Source organism: Tenrec ecaudatus, chromosome 16 (assembly GCF_050624435.1).
Source record: "Tenrec ecaudatus isolate mTenEca1 chromosome 16, mTenEca1.hap1, whole genome shotgun sequence".
Lineage (NCBI taxonomy): Eukaryota > Metazoa > Chordata > Mammalia > Afrosoricida > Tenrecidae > Tenrec > Tenrec ecaudatus.
The window spans coordinates 85,019,384-85,035,418 of record NC_134545.1 but is presented as its reverse complement, the minus strand read 5'-3'; the positions used below and the strand labels follow the sequence as shown (position 1 = coordinate 85,035,418).

General features: G+C 51.8%; 2 protein-coding genes across 2 annotated transcripts in view; one reads left to right on the top strand and one right to left on the bottom strand.

Annotated features, from left to right (window-relative positions):
- Positions 1-331: 331 nt before the first annotated feature.
- SCD (stearoyl-CoA desaturase) lies at positions 332-15,937 on the bottom strand. The gene is made up of 6 exons (XM_075534836.1): positions 15,510-15,937; positions 14,683-14,965; positions 10,687-10,817; positions 9,689-9,894; positions 8,295-8,527; positions 332-4,008 (listed from the first exon to the last, which is right to left on the bottom strand). The coding sequence occupies exons 1-6, from the start codon at positions 15,534-15,536 to the stop codon at positions 3,809-3,811; spliced, it is 1,080 nt and encodes a 359-aa protein (XP_075390951.1). The 5' UTR covers positions 15,537-15,937; the 3' UTR covers positions 332-3,808.
- Positions 15,613-16,035, top strand: part of PKD2L1 (polycystin 2 like 1, transient receptor potential cation channel) — a 77,241-nt gene continuing 76,818 nt past the window's right edge. The window contains exons 1-2 of the mRNA XM_075533455.1: positions 15,613-15,707; positions 15,808-15,853. Coding sequence (XP_075389570.1) covers positions 15,613-15,707; positions 15,808-15,853 — 141 coding nt within the window. The remainder of the gene's footprint in view (positions 15,708-15,807; positions 15,854-16,035) is intronic.

Here is a 16,035-nt window from a genome sequence, read left to right as displayed (position 1 = left end):
GCTATCTTGGGTCCGTGAGCTCATGACAGCCCGGGCATTTCCCCAGGGCGGTGGTGCCAGCTGGTGTGAATGTGATTGATTCAGGAGTTGGCGTCTCCTGGCTTCCTGCAGCTGAGGCCCAGAATTTAACCGAAAGTTACCCTTAGCCCGGGAAGGGCAGGTTACTGGGGTATGAGTCAACAGACATAGCTTGGACCTTTTTTTTACTCTTAAAGGTACAGGTCGTGGATAGTGTACTTGAGAATGGAGACGCAGAGGGTTTTGAATCACAACCCCACCACCCCATCGCCCGCACCCCCTCTTTGAAAAAAATCTCCCAACACAGTGCAGCCAGATTCACTCCACTTTTATTATGAACAAACACAATCTCAGATCAGTACAACTAGCTTCAGAGTTGATATTAATAGAAATTATTCCAAACCTCCTCAGGTCACAAATAACTACTATCCCACATAAAAAGGGGGAAAATCCCACCCGGTCAAGGAAAGGGTAGGTATCCTGGCGATGTTTCCATGGCAACGAGTTTATGCCACTCTCAAGCTTTGTCTGCTAGTCATCCACCACTGAGCCAATGGACTCCAATCAATCTCTTGGCGAGAACCAGAGATTAAGGACACTGTTCAGGACACGGACACACCAAGTTCACGGTGGAGATAGCGGTTATAAAACTACTCAGGACTTAAGAGAATTCCTCTGCTAAAAGATCCCAAAATGCTTTATGAAAAGCGTTCGTCACTCCTCAAAACTGTCCTTTGAGGTAGGTCAGTATTATTACCCCCATTTTAACAGAAGGAAAACTGAGGCACATTGTAGTTAAGTGACTTGCCTAGGGTCATATAGCAAGTCAGTGGCACAGTGGTAGGAGAGGTCCAGGCCTGATCCACCAGCGTAACATTGCCACATTGCTGTCTTCAACCTCTCACGTGGACCCATTCAGAGTTACACTGACAGAATACACTCGGGATACTTAGCAAACCAAGGGAAAGGAAGGGTGGAGGGGGAAGAATCAATTTTCAATGCTACGGCCATCTTTTAATCTAAAAAAATGATAAATCAAAATACATTCAAATCAATTCCACCCTCCCTCAAATGTGGACGCTCAATACAACCGCTCTAAGTTTCCACAATGAAGCGCAGAAGGAAATCCTGCTGAAAGCTGTCCTGAAAAAAAAAAAAAATTCTTTTCTTTTCCCCCATCTAGGCAGGTTCCCTTTCCCTCCGGCCACTGCCGTGGGCTCTCAGATGCAAAGGACCCCCAGAGGGAACAGGGTGGGGGAGGGAGGCTCTTATGCAACACTGATTAGAAAAGATGTAAGGCACCCAAATAAGTTGTCAGCGCACCCAGAAAGCAAGGACAGTGAGAAATGCAGACTCTTGGACAGATAGGAGTTTTTGAATCATTAATGTGTCACTTGAATTGAGCTTTTAGAATCTTGAAAAGGATTCCTGATACCCCACCCCCCAAACATACACAGGGGTCAAGGGATGGGTCAGATCCATGGAACACGATTTGGCTGCGAGCGCTGGTTATCATGCTTCTGTTGCAAAGCACACACTGATGACCTGCAGAAAGAAAGCTGCCCAATGGTTTTCCAAGGGTTGGTCTGCACAGCTCAGCAGATCTAAGGACAGAGGTCTCCATTCAATGCTTTTCTTTTCAGACAACAGCCCCAAAGAGGAGGCCGATAGTGCAGGCTCATTCCTGTCACCTCTGATTTACTCAGTCACCCCCGAGGAAAGGCTGTCTTCCTTTCCGCCACTGGAGCACAACAGCTGGTAGATTATTTGGTGTCCTGCCACCGCACCCTCAATGGAGTCCAAAACCATTCCCACTGAGGTACAGGGACAGGAGTGTCCCAGGGTCGCAAAGCACGGATGGCTTGGCTCAACTTCTATGCTCTTGTCCACCCAGGGCTGTGATGTGGGGGAGGCTGTTTTGCTCAAAAGAGTCTGGTAGGCTAGTTTCCCGATGTCTCCAATCCCAAGCCTCAGCAAAAGCACTGTCATAACACCCGGTCCGGTCCGTGCCAGGGAAGAAGGGAGCCTATCACAGCAAGGACTAGCTCCCTCCTCCAATAAGCACTGCCCTGTGAGCTGGGAGCACGAACCCCGAGCGTGCCGGCTTGCTGAGCAGGAGGGGCTGCCCAGCATGCTCTCTGGTTCTGACCCAGACACAGGAGACTGAAAGCAAACAGATTGCCTCAACTGGCATGCCTGAGCATTTGGCATGGCTTGGCCTCTGGAGAGAGCGCCTCTCTGAGCCAGGGAAGTTTCTAGTAGGGTTGCCAGCCCTGTTGTGAACTGTCAGTAGGGCAGAGGAACAGAGGTGGGAGGCGGAGGCACTGGTGGCCAAATGAAAGTAGCAGTGCGGTCCTTACTCACTGTCCATCCTGGGAGACCCTGAGCATTGCTGACTGCAGGAGAGGCAGCTGCGGAGACAGCCAGCCCCCACTGCCTCTGGACGCACCCAAAGGAGGCTGCCAGAGCAGCGGGGAGGGAACCGGACCCGAAAGGCAGAAGCCGGAAATCAAGAACCAGGGGGATTCCTGCCTCTCCTCTCACTGTGGCCTGGCCCGCCCCAGGCTCTTCTGTCCTCTAGGCTAGCTGTGAACAGAGGAAGGGGCTTGGGGGCTGGCGCCCACACTGGGAGAAGTCCACCTTTCTCATCAGGACCCACGATCCCAGACACCCAGCCTTCTCCAGGTGTGCTGAGGTCTCCCTTTGCAAGGTTCTCTCTTCAGAAGGACTTGCCCTCACACCCTCCAGCTCCTGTCCAGCAGTGATGGGAGAGTAGACAAGCATCCCTCTTGTAGAGAACCTTCGAGTGCTCCCAGCAAAGTGACCGTGTCTATCTGACCTAACTCTACCTCCTAAATCCGGGCCTCTGCCCCGCTCTGGCTAGCAGGCAAGGCTGTAGACATCGGAGACCTCTGAGGGGTGCTGATCAACATTCTGAAGATGAAAGATGTCTATGAGCCCAGGCAGATCAACTCACCAATTCTGGAAACATCCACCTCCATTAGCTGAAACAAGAAACCTAGGAGGCTAAAGGGGGTGGGGTGGGGAGGGGAGGGGGGAATCCTTCCCCAGCAGGGACTACATCTAACTACCAGCTAAATGCTGCTTCTTTATCCGCAGCCTAAACCACATGGAGCCTTTGAATTGTGTGAAATGTTTGTGTTCTCGCGTTGCCCAGCTCCGTGGTCTGTCCTACTCAAGGGTCGGGAGAGAAAGGACGCAGGTGTGTGTGGCAGGCAGGTGGCTGTGGGCCTGGGCGTGGCAGGAGCTTCTCCTTGCCTGGTTTCCCACCACATCCCCATCCTTTAGCCAGACGATACATGCGACCTTTCTCCCCTGACCCGCCTGCTTGGAAAAGCCGTATGTCAAAAATCTTATTTCCCCCCCCTAGCTTGAGCCAACCACCCTGACAGCTCAAGGAAAGAGAGTTATCTGGGGCAAAGGCCACTAGTGTTACACTATAGAAAGGTGGTCAGAGCTTTGGAAAGTGGAGGTTTCAAAGCTTGACCAGCTGCTTGCCTGGAAGGCAAAGAGGGAGACAGGAAAGGAAGGTATTAGGAACAAGCCAGAGAGAGAGGAGGGGGGGGGGGGAAAGGAGTATCGGCTTAAGCATCTTCAAGGCAGAGTTGTTGGCTTTCAATACTTTGCATTTTTAAAAAGAATACTGTATTGGAATGGGTTAACGTGTCATCTTTTGCATCCTGTTAGCATGATTCAGTAGTTAATAAACAGAACATTAAACCTCTGCCCCGCCGGCTTTTGGAAAACGAACACAAGGAGACCCCCAAACTCAGCCACTCTTGTAGCTTCCATCTCCAGTTCTCTTAATCTTGGCCAGGATGGTGGCCTTGGACACTTTCTTCCGGTCATAAGCCAGCCCCAGGGCAGCCATGCAGTCGATGAAGAAGGTGGTAAAGTTGACGTGCCAGCGGTACTCACTGGTGGAGTAGTCGTAGGGGAAGGAGTGGTGGTAGTTATGGAAACCCTCACCTGGAACGAAACCATGGAGAGCTCAGTGACGCTGGCACACGGACCCCTGGCCCCGTTCCTCAAACCTAGGAGCAGCTCCCTGCTGTCGAATGAAGGAGCGACTCCAACTCCGTCAGCCCCAAACCCATTAGATTTACTTGTTTGCATCCAGAGAATGTTTGGGAAGAGGCGTGGCAGGACAGGGACTGGGGGTTTCTCTCAAGTGCTAGAGCAGTGGTTCTCAGCCTGTGGGTTGTGACCCCTTTGGTGGTGGTGGTGGTGGGACCCTAGAATGACCATTTCACAGGCATCGGCCTAAAACCATCGAAAAACATATATTTCTGATGGTCTTAGGAACTGAGACACCGCTCCTCTATCCGTCTCCAGGCGGGTCTGGCCACATATGAGTACAGGCGTGAAGACTGTTACCCACGCTACACCATGCTTCAAGACAAAATTTCATTCATTTGTCATTAGAGAGAAATATTTCACAGTATGTAATGACATGCTGTTTTTGTGATGAATCACTATGCTTTCATTCTGTTCAATTTGTAACAATGAAAATAGATCCTGCCTATCAGATATGTATATGATGATTCATCACAGTAGCAAAATGACAGTTATGATAGCAACGAAAATCATTTTATGTTTGGGGCTCCCCACAACATGAGGAACTGTATTCAAGGGTTGCGGCCTGAGGAAGGTTGAGAACCACTGGCCTAGAAGGAAGCTGCCCTTGTTGTGAATGGGTTTTTAGAATGGAGAATTCCATGTGTTCTGGTGGAGAGGGGAGAGAGTGCTACAGGGAAAACCATTTCCTGGTTCTCACAAATGTAAGCAAAGGAGCACACCTCTCCCCCCTGTTCTTGTGTCACCGCACAACAGGGGCAACAGCACCAAGTCAGAGCTTGTTCCACCGTCATGGTTTCTAATCTTTAGAACATTGACTCCGAGGAGTACACCATGCTGATAATGCCGAAGCTCTCTGCAGGAAGAGTCAAAAGCGGCTAACTTCCCTCTCCCTCGGGGAGTCCACAAACTGCTGGGGGGCGCAGCCCCACCTTCCTGGGTGGAGGAAATCAAAGAAACCCCGGATTCAAGCTCCTTTCTGTGAGAGGATTCTTAGAGAGTTCTCCAGCCTCAGCAAGACTTTTCTTTCTGAACCAAATTCAATAATACCGACCTCTTTGATCACAGACTGAGAAAAAAAGAATAGCGAAATAAGTGCTTGTTGGGCCCTTTGAGGATGAAAGTACCTCAGGTGGAGTAGTAATGATATTAATTATCAAACACGCCAAAGAAATGCCTGCAAAGTAATGAACCCCCTGCCCACCCCTCAGGACATCACAGAATTTTCTGGTCAAAGCTATGTTTTTAATTTTTAAAAAACAACCTTATCACCTTCAAAGTACATTCCATTACACTTAATATATTTGCCAATTCTGCGTCTCTATCCCTGGAAACACTTTTCAATCTCATCTGTTTGGATGGCTGACAGCACCTCCCTCGTTTTTTCCCTTCACCTCTTCTATCAAATCACTGTCCTTTCATGTCACCCTCTTCATTTGCGCAAACAAAAAGAAGTCGCAGGGAGTGAGGTCACGTGGGTAAGGTACGAGGGGCAAGACAGATAGGCTGTTGTTTGCCCCAAACTGGCCACTGAGATGGCTGCGTGAGCGGGTGTATTGTCACAAGTCAGGCCCTTTTCGTCACACACGGCTACACTATCTTTTCCGAACCTCTAACTAGAAAGCTTGATTCACACCTGACCTGACGGGATGCACGACTAGGTCTGCCTGTTCAGGAAGCTGAGAAGTCCAGAACTAGATTTTTCATCAACAAACATTTCACCTTTTTGAAATGAGAAAACCACTGGTACACTTGAGGTTTCCCCCATATCGCTGTCCTTGTAAGCTGTGTTCCACATCACAACAATCTCGGGGCAGGTTTCCCGAGCAGGAAACAAAATTTCACAGGCACGCGCTGTTCTCTTAAGTCAGCCATCACAAGTGAAACTGCCTTTACCAAAAAATTCACTGTGACCAAAGAGAACCTTCCCGGCTGACACCACTGGGTGCACTAAGAGTGAGCTTCTTGATGCTCGCCTAGCAGGAAAATGCGTACGACGAAAGCTCTGCCCAGTGGAGCTTTTATCCAGTTTTTTTGGGGGGAGATACCCCCTCATATATTCCTTTTATGACATCTGACAGAAGCACCCCTGGGGTGCAATGGTTAAAGCACTTGGTAAGGTCCGTGGTTTGAACCCACCAGCTGCTCTGTGGGAGAAAGATGTAGAGTCTGCTTGGTAAAGACTTCTTAGAGCCTGGGAAACCCTATGAGGTAGTTCCACTCTGTCTTATAGGGCCAAGGTGAGTCAGAATCAACTCAATGGCAGTGGACTTGGCATTGGGTGGCATTTGGCTATCCGGTGTGAACAGAGCAGGAAGACAGGCCAAAGTGCTAAAACAAAAGAACCCGCTGCCATCAAGCCAATGCCGACTCATAGGGACCCTGTGGGACAAGGTAGAATTGCCTCTAAAGGCTCCTAGACTGTAACTCTAAGGGCGTAGAAAGCCCCATCTTTTTCCTGCGGAGGGACTGGTGGTGGCTTCCAACTGGAGACCTAGAGGATTTTGGCGCTACCTGTAACCACTCCGCCACCAGGCTACTGAGAGAGCATTAGTAACGCGCATAGTGGTTTTGCAGCTAGGCTCTGTACTAAGGAGGACTTATCAGGTTTAACGGAGGCACACAGAGATAAGCGAAACAAAGAAAAGGGGTGGGGTGCAGAAGATGCTAGAATAAGACTTTCCAAGTGGAGCAGCAAGAAACAGCCTACGGCTTGAGGGGGGAGGTCAGCTCTGGCAGACCGGACAGCCTGTGACTGTGGGGAAAGTAACTCAAGAAGGAAAAAAGATAAGCATGTCAGAAAACAGAGCTGGAGGGGAACAAAGGGTGAGGTGATAAGGGAAGAGAGCAGTTACCAGGACAGCAGGTATGGAGACTTGAATGATAACCGACACCAAGTAAGACATTGGCAAGCTCTCCCAACAACTGGTGGTTATAGAGAGAGAAGGCTTGAAAAGTTCACTGGGGACTCGCTGGCAACACCGGGCCAATCTTCCCCTCAAGGTCATCTCACTCACCACCGCCCGACTCACAGTAAATCTACAGAGCAGGTGAGAACTACCCCGGTTCTAAAGAGTCTAGGAGAGTAGACAGCCTCTTCTTTCTCCCTTGGAGCAGCGAGCGGTTTCAAGCTGTTGACCTTGGGGTTAGCAGCCCAACAGGTAACCACTCTGCCACAAGTAATAGCAAGGAAAAAAATGCCTTTTGGTAAGAGAATAGAGATGGTTAGGGTTGAGAATAAAGGAAGATTTTTTGAAGACTTTAATAAAAGAGAGAAAGAGAGAGAGAGAGAGAGAGTGGTGTGTGTGTGTGTGGCAGAGAGAGAGAGAGAGGCCATGGTGTGCATCCACGGGCGGAGCAGGGTGGTAGCGTTGGGAATACTGGATGACCAGTATCACTGCTCATTGACCAGGAAGAAGAGCCCGTCGGCCTGCTTAAGGATAGTGAACGAAGCCTTAGCCAATATACTTAAATCAAGTTGGTGAGAGTAATAGGAAAAAAGAGAGAGGCCTGTTGCCTTAGACTCGGCAACTGGGACTGGCAGGAGCATCAAAGTACAGAGAGGCAAAGCAGGAGAGATGATCCCCTGTGGCGGTCAGTAAATGCCAACATCAGTTCCCCGGATGCTCTTTGTGCTGGCAACTGTGAACACCGAGGTCCTGACTTGCCCAGATAGATTGAGGAGATAAAAAAAGATTTATTGGCCTAACCTAATTATTTATTCTACATGTCTTTACACGTTTAAATCTGAAGCACAAGGCCGGCTGGCCAGCCGGATGTTCCTATCGCTCCATTTGTGCGGTCCCTGTCACACAGACGACTGGAGAGTGGTAAACTCCAAAAGAGACGCAGACACACTCAGCAGTAGGAGTTTGGCTTTGGAACCTGGAACCAAAGACGTTGTTCTCCACCTCCCTTCCTTATGACTGAAGACTTTGCTGATACACTGGCTTCAGAAATGGACCCACAAAGTCCCACCTGCATGGGAGAGTACGCAGGTAAACACAGCGTTTCCTTCCACTGCGCCTGGGTAGGAGTTGGGAGCTGATGCAACAGGGCAGCTTTACAGTCGTAAAACGGAAACACACAGAAGTCACAGCTAACAGGCTCATCTGGTTTATCTACTCTGAACCTGATATTCTAAATCAACAGACCACTAGATCTGGCCGCTGACTTACCCACAGCTCCCAGGGAAACCAGGAGATTCTCTCGGGGCCCGATGTTCTTGTCATAAGGGCGATAGCCGTAGAGGTGAGCGGCACTGTTCACCAGCCAGGTGGCATTGAGCACCAAGGCGTATCGCATCAGAGTGGCAACAAACAAACTGTGTAGGTAGGTTTCACCCCAGAAGTACCACGGCACGAAGGTAGGAAAGATGAAGCACATGAAGAGGATGCTGGGTTTGTAGTATCTGTGTGGAGAGAGAACACAAAGTCCTTGGAGAGAAGACCTGCACAGCTACGTGGATTCCCGCCACCGTGGGGCTGGGCCACCATCTCCTTCCTCCCACATGGGTACAACATGGCAAACCCAGCAGAAGGGAAACGGTGGGGAACCTTTGGAGACTGTCGTGTTATTGTGACGTTTTGTAAATGAAGTCCCAAGGAGGGCTTGAGTGGCTTTCTAGGAACCGGTGGAGCAGGGATTGGAATGTCCCTCTTCTAGGCTCTAAATCCATGGCTTGCTTTTCCCCCTTCCCTTCCCAGCACAACAGTACGATGCATTGGTCAAATAGGTGAGGTCCAATTGAAAAACTAATCAACGGAGCTCTCTTTCCCAAGCCAGTTCTCCGTTCCGCCTTCGGGCTCCTTCCTCTTGCTCATCGGGCCTCTTTCACAGCGTTTCTACCTTTTAGGTCCTGCTAGCTTCTTTTCCTTCCTGCCACTTTGTCCCTCGCGTGGAGCCTCATAACTGCGAGTGTACAGCCTCCTCACTCAGGCTCCTCCCTGCCTTTCGTCGGCCCCACAGCTTCATCCGTCCGTCCCACAGCGATCTTTCTAAGGCGCATCTTTGACTAGGTCACACACCGCACCACGGTTTCCAATTGCCTATGGAATCAACTCTGCTCTGCTCGGAGACTCGCCAGTCTTCTTTCAGTACCACACTCTGCACTTCAAGCAGAAGGGCTCTCGGTCCCCAGAACATCCTTGACGCTTTAGCTCAGTCATGTCTGTGCGTGAACTGCCTGACCCTGTACAGACCCCCAACGATCAAAATCCTCCCCACCTACCAAACTTAGCCCAGGGCTAAGCCCTCCCTTATAAGCCCTTTGCTGATGTTCTTCCCTGTGTGATCTCCCTCCCCACACGTTGTGCCCCTCCTGGGACAGAATGTATTCTACTGTGGATGTGGTTCTTCAGTTACTTGGTCTATCTCCTCATCCCTCTATAGCCTATAACAGGAGTTTTCAATGGTGATTTTTGCACCTGCAAGCCCAGTAAAATGTCTCAGCATGTTTTATAAGTCCCAGGAGAGTCTCTTCACACACAGATACAACACCCCGCCCCCGCCCGCCCCCAAGACCAGGAACTCCAGGCTATTATCCCCAAAGCTCTATCACCACTTCACTCACCTCCTCTGGAACATCACCAGCTTCTCAGCTTTTAGGTCAGATAAATCCAGCAGCGCGCCCTTTTCTTTGACCGCTGGGTGCTTGCGCACAAGCAGCCAACCCACGTGGGAGAAGAAAAAGCCACGCCGGGAATTGTGAGGATCGGCATCTGTTTCAGAAAACTTGTGGTGGACACGGTGGTCTCGGGCCCATTCAAACACATCATTCTGGAAGGGAAGGGCGGAAAAGAAGATCGCTATGGTCCACAGCCCAACCTCATCAACTGGCCACGAGTCTGGACTCCAAAGGAGGGAGCCGGGATATTATTTCCTGTACTACCTGCCCCCCACCCCCTCCCCCATCAGCTTAGTATGGAAAGGGGAGAAGCACGTGAACCGGGCTGGCTGTTTCTTGGAGGCTATTTGGCGGGTAGATTAGATTGAGTTAGATCCCTATAGGATAGAGGAGCGCCGGCCGACCCTGGGGAGTGTCAGGATTTGAGTGGGAAGCCTCTTCTTTCCCGGGCGTTAGCAGCCCAGCTGTGGTCCGTTACGCCACCAGGGCCCCCGCAGGAGCCTTCAGGTGCTGCAGAATATTACCGCGCAGCTGTGGGGCTGCTTGGATCGCCTTCTTCTGATCTCTTGTTCCAAGCTAAGGCCCACACCACATGCTGTCCTTGGTCCAGGGCTACCACTCGATCATTGTCTTCAGAGAATCCCCTTCCCCCATCGCCCTTCATTCTCTCTCTGTTCCGGAACTTTCTGCCCCAACAAACTTCAACACCTGACTCAGCCAACCTAGATGCCCAACACAGGCCACACGACCTCTGGGTGACTCCGCTTCCTTATCTGTACAATGAGGATGATATTGATAACATCTGCCTCCTAGGGTTATTGAGCAGTCGAATGACGTCATCGATGCCAAGTGCTCAGAATGTCGATGGGCAGCAGCCCTCCCCCTACCCCCCAGGAGCTCATCAACAGAGAGAACAAAAAATGCAAGCCAAACATGCTTCTTACCTGGAAAGCCATGGTGTTGGCAATGATCAAGAAGACCCGCAGGGGCAGCCGCGCTTTGTAAGTCCGATGACTCCACAGACGATGTGCTCCGGCTGTTATGCCCAAGGCACTGACCACGTAGTAGAACAACACTGCCAGGAGAAGAGGGAGGGGGGTGTTGTGGTGCCATCTGGGATAGGCCATGATAGGCTATTCTGGTAGCATGTACCTTTCTTTAGGCTTTGGGTGAAGGCTTTGCCTCTAGGGGTGTCCTGGTCTCTCAGGCTTTAGAGCGTTACCGATGAAAGCTACCATCACTCCTCCTCCCCCTGCCCACCTCTCAGACCGGGATGGAGTCCCAGGAACTTCAGAAGGCAAGGGAGAGAATGGGTGCCTGTCCCAGCTCCTTTTACCTTCCACTAACCTCCAAGGTTTTGACAACCATAAGCTACAACTCCTTCAGCGATTAGAAGCCGTGAGGAAGGGTGACATTAGAATGTCAACAGCCAGTATGGTTTGAACAATCAGAGGGTCACTGGAGGCTCTCTGCTGGGCCAAGAAAACACCACCACTCCACTGCTGTGGGGTTGACGCACAGTCACCCTGGAGGACAGTATAGAACGGCTCCTGTGGGTTTTAGAAACTGCACCCCACGCCCCACCCAAGATGGTAACGCTTCACGGGAGTAGAAAGTCTCATCTTTCTTTAAAGGCGTGACTGGTGGCTTTGAACTGCTGACCTGGTTAGCAGCCCAACTCATAACCCACTAGGCCACCAGAGCACCTAACTATTTGAGGCTAGGCATTATGGGTGCTTGGTAGGTGCACCAGAGCTCTGTCACTCCAGGGGCTCAGGCTGTCTATATATCAACTGATACAGAAGGGAAGGGGGGCAATCAGCCGTGTACATGTCATAGTTTAACCAAGAATGTTCATATTCTCAAATGCATTGAGTAGCTTAAATGGGACAAGTGGGATTAATTCGCTTTGTAGTTGAAGAAATTGGTGCTTAGAAAGGTTAAATGCTTCATCTACAGTCATGTGGCCATTAAAAATGGAGCCCTGGCTTGAAATTAAGTTTTCTGTCAACAAGCAATTCATATTCCTGGTGTAGGCTGCTTGAAGCTCTCAGTGGGGCACACCAGCTCCATCCAGCTTCCCCTTCTTGGAGGCTCGGGGGTGCCTGGAGGACGTTCCAGCTGTGGAGTGGGCTGCTGGAGCGCCTATCCGCCTCTCAGTAGATTGCCAAGGCAGGGCCAGAGGCCTTGGTAAAGCAGGCGAGATTAATAGTAGTGACTACGGACAGCGTTTCATGCCTAGGGAAACAGCTAGAAACAATGGGCTCTCAGTGACCACAGACATTAGTTGCAGTTGGAGACACCACACATTGTAACAAGTTGTCCTGTGTCCTTTTCAAGCCACAAACACCAGCTTCTGCAGCACCCCTCTTCTCTCCCTGAGGCTGCCTTCCTCCAACCCATCCTGTTCCCGCTAAGGAAGAAGGGGCTCACAAGGCCAGAGGCTCTCCCAGTGAGTTGGATCCATATTCCCTTGGCCCCAGGCGACGCTTGTCCTCAGATCAGGAAGCTATAGCTTCTCCTGGCAATTGTGTGCTTTTTTCCTATTAACACCAACAAATACCCCCAAACCAAACCCATTTTTAGCATCAGTTCTGACTTAGGGTGACCCTATAAGACTGGTTGGAGCTTAGGGTAGCCTCACAGAATCCAAGGGGGTAAATCTTTATAGGAACACTCTGCCGTGCCTATCTTCTCCTGTGGAGCAGCCCCAAGGCTCAACCTCTGCACTACCAGGGCACTTTCACAATAACCAGCTAACCACACTCACTGCTGTCAAGTTCATTCTAACTCATAATGGCCCTAAATAGGCTTTCTAAGGCTATAAATCTTTGTGGGACCAGACAGCCTCGTGTTTCTTTCATGGAGTGGCTGGTGGGTTTGAACCACCAAGCTTGTAGTTAATAGTCCAATGCCTACCTGACTGCAAGCAGGCCTCCTTGTCTAGCAAACAGAAGGGCTTCAATCAACCGGAGATGGAGTCTTTCTTATTGATGGTTATGTAAAATCTCAGCTTTTACGTAACACTCAGATAAAACAAGACAAGGTAAAGGAAGCCAAACTCCTCTCTTCTGTGGATGCGAAGAGAAAACAGGACCCTTCACCCCTTCCTCTTGTTCCTCAAGACAGAGGGATTCTGGAATCCTCACAAAATGATCATCACACCAGCTAACTCACCTACCAAAAGGCCCTGGGAGAGGAGGAAGCACTGTTGGCCAAAGCTCAGCTCCATGGCTGGAACTAAGGCCCAGTGAAAGCCCCAGCCAGCCTCTTATGTGCCACATCGCTAACCAACGCACAGTTCACACGCAGAGGTAGGACACTCAAAAGGCAGTGGGGACGAGCCCTGGCTTTGGGACAGGTTCTGGCCCTGCTCTAGTAGCCCAAGTTAAGGACCAAGGTGGGCAGTCCAATAGCCCTGCACACCCTGAGGCCAACAGAGACAGCTGAGTCCTCCATCTGGACAGGGTTTAGAAGTCACAACCTCGGAGGGAAGATGCTTTCCTTGGGGACAAGGGGTGGAGTGAGGAGTCCAGTCTCCCTTTGGGGAAACCTTATCCCAGAGAACAGGTCCCCACCGCTCCCCACACTAAGAGCCCTTCCTGATTCCCCCTACCTGACCTGCACTTGCTCAGCAATGACGCACCTGGGACCAAAAGAACACTACCTTCCTAAGACAAAAGTAGTTCCACCAGCCCATTTTGTACCTCGAAAAAAACAACCCGAGGCTCTGCACGGGCTTTCTCCAAAGTTGAATGGCATGTCACCCATGCTCTGTGGGCGAGCAGGGTTCCAGTGACTGGATCCCATCACCAAGAGAGAAAAAAGCGAGAACTTGGCCTACGAATCAAGTCCAACCACCCTCCAGGAGCGCAGCTGCCAGCAAGCCCGAGGCAGTTCTGGAAACCCAGAGAGTGTTTTCTGGACAGGGCACTCTGGCTCCCGTTGCAGAGAAAGGAGGAAGAACAAATAAAAAACCAGGTCATCCAGCGCGATCGTGTCCCTTCTGACTCACAGCCACCCGATGCAGGGTTTCTGCGACTTGGTAAATCTGTACAGTCTCATCTTTTGCCCAGCAAGTGGCTGGTGGGTCTGAACCACCAGCTTTGTGGTTAGCCATCCAACGCTTACCCAATCGTGTCACCCAGGCTCCTTAGAAAGAAGGGAAAAGAGTAGGGGGCCCTGGGTCTTGGGAGCTGCCTTCTCAGGCGTCTGATGGCAGATAAGATACCTGTGAAGTACACGTGTGTACCCAGGACTGGGTAGCTGTTCCACGACACACTCCAGGAACTGCTGCCTTCTCCGGTGGCGGAGGCCTCAGGGTGTGGAGTGCTCAGGGCTCCCTTTTCTGGTCTGACCTGACTCCCCCTGACTAGGAGGGAGAGTAGGGGCCAGGGATCGCTGGAGTTTGAAGGTAATGGGCCCCAAGACAGTGAGTGCTCCATGACTCCAGGAGAGAGGCATGACCCAGCTCTTCCACTAGATGCATGGCGCCCTCAGCCTCATCACAGAGGGATCTTGGCTACTGTGGCTGATGGCGCTAGGACAGGTGGCCACCCAGGGGACTCAAAAATGAAGAGCACCTTTTAGGGCTGCGCACCCAACCCAAACCTCATTGCCATTGAGTCGACTGTGACTCATGGCAACCCTACAAGGCAGATTAGAACTGCCCTGTGGGGTTTTTGAGACTAACTCTTGGGGGGTGGGGTGAGGGGGGAGTAGAAAGCTTCGTCTTTCTACCCTGCACCGATCTATTCCCAGTCGGCTGTGGTCTCAGGGTACCCTCCCCAACACTCCTGTTCAAGGACACCCCCCCTCCCCCCCCGCAATTAAATGACACCACTGGGTCCCGTCCTCCGGGGGCCCAAGCCCCAATGACAGGGAAAACCCCACCGGTGGCTTGATGCGATGTCAGAAGGAGGACAAAGGCTTCTGCTTACCCCAGAGCCAGGTGTAGAACTTGCAGGTAGGAAGCAGGGTAACCCCATACACGGCTCCCAAATGCAGCATAAACATCAGGATGATGTTCCTCCAGACATACACCGTCTTGGGCCGCGGACCCTCCTTATCCTTGTAGCTGGGATCATAGATATCATCTTTCATCTCCGGGCGGATTTCTTCTTCCAAATGTAGGAGCGTCTTCTCCAACTTGCCTCCTCCGTTCGGCAGCATTCTGGAGGAGGGCGCAGTGATGGTGGTGGTGGTGGTGTAGGAACCAGACATCTGGAAAGGAAGGAGGAGAGACTTCAGAGCGGACACGTGGACGCGGGCAGGGGCGGCTTAACTGGTGAATCGCCGTGGGGGGAAGGGGGGAGCACCCCACAGGGACCCTGCGCAGAAGGCTCAGGTGAATTGTGGGCGGGGTCTACCCGGGGATGGAAGAAAGGAAAGTTACCAGGAACTGGAACTTGGGGGTGGGGTGAGGGTGGGAGAAGGGGGAGAGTGCGATCTCTAGGTGTAACTGGGGCAATACAGGGGCAGGGGCAGGGAGGCCCCCTAGTCTACACGCACAATGGAAGCCCCCGCAGACATTCATCGACATTCCCAGAGAACTAATGGGACTGGATTGCTCATTTTCAGAACGTACGAAACAAAAAGTTGGGGAATCCAAGTCCCCAGATTACAATCCACATTCCCAAGGAATTGAACAAAAGTTCAATTCGCAAGAGCTGGCCAGGCTTGCCCGGAGCTCTCCACTCTCTCTCTGTGTCGCCCCACCAAGCAGCCCCCAAGAAATCTGAGCAGCGCCCGCCGCCTGGAAGCTCACCTCCTCTTGCAGCAAGTGGGCAGGCATCTTGGCTCTGGGAGACTGCGGTCACTTTCCCAGGGGTGAGCCGGCGGAGCGGAGTCCGGAGCCGCGGGAACACCAGATGGACTTCGGCGTGGGGCGTGCGGCGCCGGCGCTGCGCTCGGAGCCCTTGCTCGGCACCGGGCACACGAGATCGGTGTCCCCGCTGGAGCTGCGGTGCCGGGAGCTCCCGGAGCTGGGGATTTAAAGGCTGGAGCTGGCGGTGGATGACTGTGTCCCGTATTTCCTCACACTCCTTTTATTCGCTGCCAACAAGGGGCAAAGTGCGCAGGGCCTGCGGGCCGAGGCTGCCCCGCGTGGAGGTGCGGGAGGGCTGGCGAGGCGTGCAGGGGGCCGGGGCCGGGTCACCGGGATGCTCAGACACCACTGCCGCCGCCTCTGGGGAAATGCTAATGATGCCTCTGTAAACTCTGGCGCGTCATTGGCCGAAGGGAATTTGGTGCCACCTCGTCCTGCCGTTGCCATTGGCTCGGCGCAATCTGCT

Coding starts and splice junctions, on each gene's coding strand:
- SCD (XM_075534836.1), bottom strand. CDS start 15,536: ATGCCTGCCCACTTGCTGCAAGAGGAG. Junction 10,818..14,682: donor GTTCTACACCTGGCTCTGGG/GTAAGCAGAAGC, acceptor TTCTCCTGGCAG/TGTTGTTCTACTACGTGGTC. Junction 8,528..9,688: donor CTGGTGATGTTCCAGAGGAG/GTGAGTGAAGTG, acceptor CTCTCCACACAG/ATACTACAAACCCAGCATCC.